This window comes from Danio aesculapii, chromosome 15, assembly GCF_903798145.1.
Source record: "Danio aesculapii chromosome 15, fDanAes4.1, whole genome shotgun sequence".
Classification (NCBI taxonomy): domain Eukaryota; kingdom Metazoa; phylum Chordata; class Actinopteri; order Cypriniformes; family Danionidae; genus Danio; species Danio aesculapii.
This window is the reverse complement of record NC_079449.1, coordinates 19,183,601-19,194,059: the sequence shown is the minus strand read 5'-3', so window position 1 is coordinate 19,194,059 and position 10,459 is coordinate 19,183,601. Positions and strand designations below refer to the sequence as shown.

Below are 10,459 nucleotides of genomic sequence, written 5' to 3'. Positions count from 1 at the left end.
TTCAAGTTTGACATAAATTGCAGAAGGAAAATAGGTTGCAAACTGGAATTCAAGTCAGCTGTAGCCAAGACCAGATGGCAAGGTCATTTTCTCCAACCTCAGTTCAGTTAAACTTCAATCAATCATTGCTCTTTGTCCTGTTTCTCCTCTTTTCTTCCTCTTTCTTGACGAATCTTGGATATCTCTTTTTCTTAATCAGCAAAAGAGCTTCAGATTCTCAGAAACGACAGCTCATTCACTTGCTCATTTCTTAGGACTTGTAAATTGACAAAAATGCCATGTCAATTCAACACGCAGAGGTCTCTGCCTCTTAATCTTTTGCTGTCCATTAGAGAACACGACAAGATAAATTGCTGTCCCGGGCGCTGTGTGAATGAAGGTGCACAGGTTCCCAGCTGCTTAGTTTTAGGAGAAGAAAATCCTCAATCTCTTTAATAACAAACCCTGCCGTCATGGAAATGGAAATATAGAAGGGAGGATTAATTCAGAGCTGACCCACATTTGCTTGTTTGAATTAAGATTATTAGAAGCAATCCAATTTTTTGTGTGTATGGGGAAGGAAGGTATTTTATTGTGTTGTGTTTGTTATTGAGAGCATCTACACTGAAAAAATAAATTGACTTTTTACTCAAAATTGACAGTAAAATTCACAAAAATTACAAAGAATAGGCAGGTAAATATAATTAAATGTGAATATTGCAATAGTATTTTTATAAAGAGCCAGACACAAATAAATAAATACTACATAATAATAATAATAATAATAATAATAATAATTATTATTATTATTATTATTATTATTATTATTATTATAATAATTATTATTATTATAAATGTATAAAAGTGGAATAGATAATAATGATAATAATAATAATAATAATAATAATAATAATGATAATAATAATGATAATAATAATAACAATCATAATAATAATATTGTTGTTGTTGTTATTATAATTCTTCTTATTATTATTATGAACTATTACATTTTTATATTATTATTATTAATAATAATAATAATATTATTGTTGTTGTTGTTGTTTTTGTTGTTGTTAAATTTTTATACAATTATTATTATTATTCATTCATTTTCTTTCCGGCTTAGTCCCTTTATTAATCTGGGGTTGCCACAGCGGAATGAACCGCCAATTTATCCAGCATATGTTTTACACAGCGGATGCCCTTCCAGCTGCAACCCATACACACTCATTCACACACAAACACTATGGACAATTTTTAGCTTACCCAATTCACCTGTACCGCATGTCTTTGGACTGTGGGGGAAACCGGAGCACCCGGAGGAAACCCACGCGAACGCAGGGAAAACATGCAAACTGCACTCAGAAACACCAACTGACCCAGCTGAGGCTCGAACCAGCGACCTTCTTGCTGTGAGGCGACAGCACTACCTACTGCTTACTCGCCATTATTATTATTATTATTATTATTATTATTATTATTATTATTATTATTATTATTATTATTATTATAAAACTATTACGTTTTTATATATTTATTATTGTTATTTAAATTATTATTATTTAATTTTATATAATAATATGAATAATATATAGTATATTATTATTATTATTATAGTATTATTCTATTATTATTATTATTAAGTCTAAAGTTATACAAATATAAGTTTAAAAAGTGTATCTTCAAATTATTGTTAACTAAAACATGTTATACATTTTATAAACAACAGTTTATGTAAAATGTACCAAGCAACTCATTGACTCTCATAGAGTTAAGCTTGTTTGCAAACAAGCTGGTAATTATGCTTTAAATCAACTTTAATCAGCATTTGATATTCATTTTTTTGCATCTCATGAGAGATATGCATATTAAAGCCACATTAATGCTTGGAGTGCATGTTTAGCGTCCAGTCTTCTCATCTGTTAAAAGCAGCAGTTAATCCAGGCACATATGGCATCATAACATCTCTCCCGAATGACCTACATCTCTCTGATAACACTCTGCACTAGAACACACACATATACAGCATTTTATTAAGCAGATTTTATTCAATTCATAAACCAAATCATCATACAGAAATGAAACCGAAACCAGAATTTTTAGACATTCCTTTTAAGAAGTGTTAAGCTAATCATGTTGAGTCAGATGGAGACAGGTCATTAGAAAAAAATGCCAATGTGTGACTTTTCCCCCTCTCCAATGCTATTATAATGAACATTAGTGGCAGGACAGGACTGGTGGCGTTGAGAGGTCAGTCACACAGATCAGAAGTGCAGCAGTAGGTGTTCACTCCAGGTACACAGAACTCCTCACAAGTGCGGGTGAACACAGAGGCTGCGGTTTAGAAAATAGCAAGAAAAATAGCTCAATATCCAATCTATTTAAAAATAAATAAATTATAAAATGTAAATTGGAAAAAATCTAAATAAAAAAACATTTGATTAATACATTTTTTTATTTTGCAATTCTTGTTTGATTTGTCTAATAATTTAGTTTACATCTCACAATGTCATTTTAATGTCTCACAATTCAGTATTCATCTCACATTTCAATTAGTTTGTATTGCACAATTCTGGTTTTATATCTTACAAATTAAAGTTTGTATCTCGTAATGTATTTTTATGTCATTATATGTTACATAATGTAATCTCCTAATTTGAAGTTTGTGCATCACAATTTTAAGTTTATATCTTATACTTCCGAGTTTCTATTTCACATATTGTTTTTATATCTTGCACTTCTGTTTATATCTGACGTTTTCTTGCAATTCTGAGTTTACATCTAAAAGCCTACATCTATATTTAAGTTTCAAAAAAGTTGAAATCTCAAAATGTAGTTTACATCCTTGAATTCAAAGTTTACAAAGTTTAAAATCTCGCAATTCTGAATTTATATTCCTTAATTCTTGCAATTCTGAGTGTACATCATACATTTCTGCGTTTTATATAGCAAATGTGAGATGGAAATCCCAGTTCTGAGTAAAAAGTGTCGGAAATAAGCTTCCATGAAATGACTACAATGAAATAATAAATGACAAACCAAAATGTAATGAAAAAAGATATTAAACTAAAAATAAAAGACAGAAAGGTAACATAATTACCAGATGCTTAACTACAATTAAAATGAAAGAAAATATAATAAAATACAATTTCTTTTTAAATATTATCCCAAAATAAATAAATGAATGAATAAATAAATGAATAAGAATAAAGTTAAATAAATAATAATAATAATAATAATAAATACCAATTTTGTATTTAAATAATAATTAAGTAATAGTTTTGTTGATACTACTCGTTGTTCACTTTTTTAAATTCATTGCTTACCCGTTGAAACAGTCTTGCAGAAATTGCTTGAGGCTGGGCATTCAGTGGGGGTCTTGCAGTCCCCGTCCACACATGTATAGCATGTCAGCGAGTGCACTGATGACAGTTTACACACACATACTTACTTTACATTTCACATCATATTTTTAAAACATTTTGGTACACAACAATTTGTACAATGAGATCACATTTGCTCTTTTGAGATTTAAAAGATGTTATGACATACAAATAGACAGACAGACAGACAGAAAGACAGACAGACAGACAGACAGACAAAAAATATCTGTAATTTAGCAGTTTTCCGTATTTTGTGATTTAATGTTTTTATATTTTTATTTTCCTCCATTCATTTATTCTGAAACGCATTATGAGACCTTGATCTTCCTGTTGTCAACTTTTAACCTTAAAAGGTTTGAAAAAGGGACTTTTATTAACAGTTTTAATAGTGTAAAGCAGGGGTGCCCAAACTTTTTCTTATGAAGGGCCAAAAACTAAACTTGATTGAGCGTGGTGGGCCGGAGGTAAATATACCAAACTGTAAAGTTGTCAATGTAATTTAGTAATTTATTATTATAATTCATTATATAATTTAATTAATACTATAATTTATTACGTTTAAAAGACTTTAATTGTATTAATAATTATATAATTTTGTACATCTTATAATGAACATCTTGAAATAAAAAACATGAACACTTAGATAAATAGATAGATAAAAACATTTATAGCACTTAGAAATACGCTTTGCCTTGACTCGTTTGCTGATGTCTTCTGCAATGTTCGCTATTCATCAAGTGACTGTATTTAATTTTTTTTATCTGATTAATTCACAGCATTTAATTAATACATTTAATTTAAGTTTGCTTTTTTGTAGATCAACAGTTAAAAAACAAAAGTTATGTTAAATAAGAAATGACAATTTCTGTTATAAGGCATTCCCTTGAAAATTCCCCATTGTTCTCCTTCTCTTCTCAGATGGGATAGAGAGTCAAATAAAAGGTTACCATGGGCCAACTTTGGCCCGCGGGGCCTGGTTTGGCATTTTTGGTGTAAAATGATATTGTCTGGGTTGGTGTTGTATATTACGCTACAAAAAACTTGTAATAAGCTGCCAGTATTTCTCTATATATTATTTCTTAAACTTTATATTATTTTCAACATCAACATACCAGAGACTGACATCCCATAATGCAATACATAACCATAAGTAAACAAAAATAGAAAATACAGAAACTGTTAATCAACAGATATTTTAAGATAGATAGATAGATAGATAGATAGATAGATAGATAGATAGATAGATAGATAGATAGATAGATAGATAGATAGATAGATAGATAGATAGATAGATATGTTTTCATCTGTACCTGAGGCACTGCAGAGGAGCGCAACAATAAGAGCACACACTAGAGTCTTCATGATGGAAGCTGGTCTGGTCACGAAGAGGAACATAGTTCTTTATACTTGCTTGGTTACACCTTTTACTAAAAATACATTCCTACCAAAGCATACAAGTAATGCTGCATGACAGGTTTCATGTACTGTAATTAGATACTAATCTCAGCTGAGTTCCCGTAGAAGGAAGTTAAATGTTTGTTTTTTCAATTGTTAAATAATTGAATTAAGATGTGAAGTTCAGTCAAGTTCTTTTAGTATACTCTTTTTTTTTTTTTTTTTTTTTTATATATCCTGTTCAACCTGTTTGCTGCCACATACACTCTCAGAAATAAAGGTGCGCGAGCTGTCACTGTGGTGGTACCTTTTCAAAAGGTACTCATTTGTACTTTAAAGGGTCCATATTGGTACCTCAAAAGTATATATTAGTACCTAAAAATTTTAAGAGGAACCCTTTTGTACCATGTAGGTACTAATATGTACTTTTGCTGTATTAATATCGACCTTTTAGGTACAAATTTTTACCTTTTCGAAAAGGTACCAGCCCAGTGACAGCTCGCGTACCTTTTATTTCTGAGAGTGTATGATGTTTTGCTAATTTTAAGACTGAGATTATTTTCTATTCACCAGCATTAGCATATTCTATCACAACGCACAATACTTACAGGAAATAACAATTTAATGTCACTTCTTTCAAATATTATAACAACTAACTTCCAAATCATTTTGATTCTACTTTGATATTACTATTTTGTGTAAGTCTTGAATTGCTGGACGCTATTATTCTGTGAAATGGGCATCTGAAGTACAGAGCCCTTACATTTATATTCCTCCAGCATTGCTAAACCTGTCAGGTAGCATAGAAAGCATCCAATTAATCTCCGGACCAACAATCCTTTGGTGTTCCACAGGGAACTGTGCTTGGACCATTTCTCATTCTATACTAAATCACCCAGTTATTTCATAACCTCTCATGGCCTCTTACCTCTTATTAAAAATGCAAATCTCATCTCAAAGTTGAAATTACAGGCCAGCTGGCAAAATGATCTCTAATAGCATGTACCTCAGGGCCATGAAGCCAAGTGAATTCAGTGCTTATTAGAGCTGAGGCACGGATGGGTCTTATGGGTAATCTGTCTGAAGATTGCTATTTTATTGTTTTTAGGCTCTGGCATTTCTATAGAAGTTTCTGATTTATTGCTTTGAGGAGAGACAACAGAGGATGGAGAGATGCTCAGCTGTTGAGTATGGTGAAGCTGACAGAATTTGAAGAATGTTTTCCTCTCAAAAAAGCAATATATCAGAAAAGTTAAGTTTTTTTCCTTAACGTTGCATGTATTTTTCCATTGATGCTTAATAAGACCATTTAAAACATAGTTGGAGCTGTATGAGTGTTTACACTTGTACTTATAAATTAGATGCTTTTGCTAATAACTGCTGTACATATTAATGGGATGTGCATTAAATATTAACTTAAATTAACATTTAATTGAGTACTTTTAGTAAAAGACTATTTATTATAAGATGAGATGCATAAGAAAGCAAACAATATACTGTATAGTCAACACTTGAAGTGGATGTGAATGGGTGTTGTTGAATAGTTTTAGGACAACTCTGATAAAAAATCTTGATCAACTTCTAATGTTGTGTACGGTATCTAAAAGAACTGAAATCACAAGGTAAATGCAGTAACATGGACATAAAAAACATGAGGGTTTAACTAACACAGACAGCAGGGGGCAACAAAGATAAAAATGATTGGACATCAGGCATCCACATTTTACACTTATTATTGCCTTTGCAAAGAAAAAGAAAGAAAGATTTGATATAAAATAAAATAATTCTGGAACACATGGATTGATGTTTTTATTAACATATCAATATTCATATTTTGTTAAAACATGCATGTTGCATCTAAATATAAATGCTAAGTAATTATTTATCACATTACGCATACACTTATGTGCTATATACACATTTTTTTTTTGCTGTTACTACTTATTCAAAATCAGCTGAATCAACACATTTCCTTAGGTTTTTTTGTGACCGCTCAATTGTATTATGTTCAATCCACTTAAATTTTTAAAAACAATTAAGTTAACTTAATTGTTTTGTGTTGGGACAACAAGAAGAAATTGTGTGGAACCCAGAATTTTTACAGTGTATAAAGAAGTGCATAAGTAGAACCTGAACTATACTTCATGCAGTCCACTTAAAACAAAACACATACACTACAGTTAAAAGTTTAGGGTTAGTTTTTTTTTCATATTTATTTCTTTAAAGAAAAATTATTCTGTTCATCAAGACAACATATATTAAATGTAAAAAAAATAGGTAAATAGTGAAACATTCGTTCAAATTTTTAATAACTGCTTATTGCATATTGTTTTAAATGAAATTATTACTCCAATCATTATTGCTTTTATTACTATTACCAATAATAATAATAATAATAATAATAATAATAATAAATATTAGAATGATTTCTGAACGTTCATGTGATTGTGATGACTGGAGTAATGAAGCTGAAAATTCATCTTTAAATCACTGGAATAAATGATTAAATGAAATTATAACGTATGTTGAAAAGTTATTTTATAGTGCAATAACATTTTACAGTTTGTACTGTATTTTTGATTAAATGTAGGTCTTTGGTGAGCAGGATAAGCTTATTTTAAAACATTTGAAAATCCTGCTGACCCCAAACTTTTGACCGGTAGCATATTATCCTGTTGTTAGCATACCAAAATAATTAATAATAGGCTACTTTAAGATGATTAGGACTTGGATTGAAGAACTTTAACATTCTTAAACATCCATCCATCCATCCATCCATCCATCCATCCATCCATCCCTCTCTCTCTCTCTCTCTCTCTCTCTCTCTCTCTCTCTCTCTCTCTCTCTCTCTCTCTCTCTCTCTATCTCTCTCGTAAGTCATTCATTCATCTATTTATTCATAAATCACTCAGCCATACTCCTATTGATCCATTAATTCATTTTTTAATAAAAGCAATTTATTGGAAAGCTTGCCGTTCATTCCTGCACCACTCAACCAAATGAAACCTTGGGCTCCAAATGTAATTTTTGCTGCATTAAATGAATTGCTAAAAGTTCCATTTAGTAAGCAAATTGAGTCCTGTATAAATAATCACTTCAATAAACATTTTGGGATTCGTTTGGCTTCTGTGAATTCAGTTGACAGGTGCTCATGACTTGAGATTTACAGCTGCTAGTTTATAAAAAAAGAGCCCTGTGAACTTTAAAACAGCACATTTTATAAACTTCTTTACTGCTCTGAGCACAGACTGTACGAACTTCCAGCTGAGTCTAAGCAAACAAAGTGTTGTGTTTTATAGTTTCGAACTATGCGCTGGCAGCGTGACCTTCTGAAGGTGATCTTGCTAGTCTGCAGTGACATCTCATAATTCCCTCGGCAGAAGATGATGTTCAGAACAGACCGTACGTCTTTTATAACCAGCATCTTGCAAGAATATAAATAAAACAAGCGCCGTAAGAATACAAATGCCTGCATGTAATTTTTAAATGCAAATACTTTGCAGTTTATTAGGATGCATATTAAAAGTCATGGTTATTTTTCGAATACCCTTTGTAGATGACAAATACAGCGATTGTTGTTATTAGTGATACCAGTGGTTAGTTAGTAAACTGCCGTCAGCAATTTATTACTTGTTCTTGCGCTCGTTCACACCTAACAGAAACTGAATGCTATTTAGGCCCAATCCCAATTCTATTTTTGTACCCCTTCCCCTTCCACCTGGCCCTTGAGACAGAGTGTGAAGGGAAGGGCTTTAAATCTTACCCCTAAGAAATAGCACAGCACTACAGCACCTGCACATGTCGTCATATGTCATTGCGATCTCTTGCTTCATATAAGATTGACAACGGCGACTTATTTTTTTGGTATTTATCTTTATGAAATCACTGAAGCCGACGATATCATGTTATCATAACGATATAATGTGGCAATAAGATCGTTACTGTACTGTGTATTTATACCCTGGCCATATTCCTCAATGTAAACACAAGAAAACAACATTAGCATTATACCAGAAACTGTAAAAATGTCATTCCCAGCCACTAGACTTTTCTGACAGGGGATTCGAGTGTCAGATGTGAAAGTATGTTGTGGGACTGCTATATAGGAGTTATTATTATGGATTATAGATATCGAAATGAAAATTTTTTTTTTGGTTTTTTTTTTTTTGGTTTTTTTTAAGCATTACGGTAAAACACGGACGCCGTTATGAATGTATTAAAACATATGTTTGTCATAATTCGTAATAATGACAAAAGTACTAATTTGTGTATCTCTTGACTTCCGTGTGCAGCCATGCTGGGAATTCTGGGAAAATTTTCTTACCCCTTGGTTTCGAGTGTGGTCATGAAAAATCTCAATTTGAAGGGGTATCTAGCCTTTCCCCTTAGCTCTATGCCTTCAAGCTAAAGAGAGTTGGGACACCCCTACCGCTTCACATGAACGTGCAAAATGATGGATAGGGGTAAAGGTAAGGCCTAAGGGGTAGAACTGGGATGGGCCTTAATTTTTATTTCTTTTTTTGGTTGTAAATATATGTTGGAAATATCGGCATCTACACTGCTGATGCATTAACATTTAGATGATAATTATAAATATGTGTGGCAAGTTTGAGAAAACAGTGGTAAGAAAGCATCGGACCAACGATATTGACATGTATCCATCCACATGCTCTCCAATTTATCTGCATCATGTCAATAGATGATATTTTTAAAATAACACTGATTATTAACTATATTTAAGACTATAGACTATTCAGAGCTGGCTCTATGAGATTGTAGTTTAACTTAATCCCTTTTCTTTGCATGACACAGTGATGTTACTGTACAGAATAGCATGATCCTGAACATTATAAGCATTTATTGTTTGTAAACGTTACATCCTTTTGATTTTTTTTTAAGCAAAAACGGCCAAATTTATTTTAAAAAACAGTTTACGGATTTTAATTGACCTCCTACTGTAGGTCGGAAAGATCTTAAGTTTCTGGTTAAACAGGTTTTTGTAGTTGGAAACCACCAATTACACTAACCATAGTTTAACCACGGTATTCATTGTTAGTCAATAACTTAAGAATATGTGTATGTCTATATGATTTTGATTTAAATTATTATAAAATTAAGATTGAGTTAGACCTAGTGTCAAAACAACAACAATAAATAGTTAAAGGCATATGTGCACAATGTATTTGCCAATGGAATTTATTATGTGTGCACTTGTATATATGATAAAACAAATAGGGCCCCATGTAGACTATTTTGTGCCCATGCATTACATTTCCCATTACCCAACTGGGGAGACCAGCTGAAGTGGGTCCTATCTAAATCACCCAAGTAAGCCCCAGATGAGATGCCCATTTACTCATGTAGGTCCTTGCTAGGCTACCCAAGTGGGCCTCAAATAAAATGCCCATTTTGAGCCCATACCTACTCCGTACCCCTGTAGCCCACGTGAAACCCATTTGGGCTTCACATTACAGTGTTTTCTCCAATAGTATATGGATGCAAACTTTGATTATGTAAGCTGAGACTGCATATTTCAGAGATGCAGTGTCAGACACAATGCACTCAATGAAGCTCGTGTCGTCACTGTGAGGGGTAGAGTTAGGGGTGGGGTTAGGTGTGTGCATTGCATGCAGCTCAGCTTACAACTTTATGGAGTAATTACATGAATAAATTATATAAATACATTAATTGAGTATTTTTCA

The 10,459-nt window shown here is 32.1% G+C and overlaps 1 protein-coding gene across 1 annotated transcript; it reads right to left on the bottom strand.

Annotated features, from left to right (window-relative positions):
* Positions 1–2,007: 2,007 nt before the first annotated feature.
* Positions 2,008–4,784, bottom strand: ly6d (lymphocyte antigen 6 family member D). Its single transcript, XM_056473850.1, has 3 exons — positions 4,673–4,784; positions 3,306–3,401; positions 2,008–2,313 (listed from the first exon to the last, which is right to left on the bottom strand). Exons 1-3 carry the CDS (start codon positions 4,755–4,757, stop codon positions 2,231–2,233), a joined length of 264 nt encoding a protein of 87 aa, XP_056329825.1. The 5' UTR covers positions 4,758–4,784; the 3' UTR covers positions 2,008–2,230.
* Positions 4,785–10,459: the final 5,675 nt, after the last annotated feature.

Excerpts from the sequence above, each read along its gene's own strand:
- ly6d (XM_056473850.1), bottom strand. The coding sequence starts at position 4,757 with ATGTTCCTCTTCGTGACCAGACCAGCTTCCATCATGAAGACTCTAGTG. Across the intron at positions 3,402-4,672 it reads GCTCCTCTGCAGTGCCTCAG|TGCACTCGCTGACATGCTAT; the intron begins GTACAGATGAAA and ends AACTGTCATCAG. Across the intron at positions 2,314-3,305 it reads CTGCAAGACTGTTTCAACGG|CCTCTGTGTTCACCCGCACT; the intron begins GTAAGCAATGAA and ends TCTAAACCGCAG.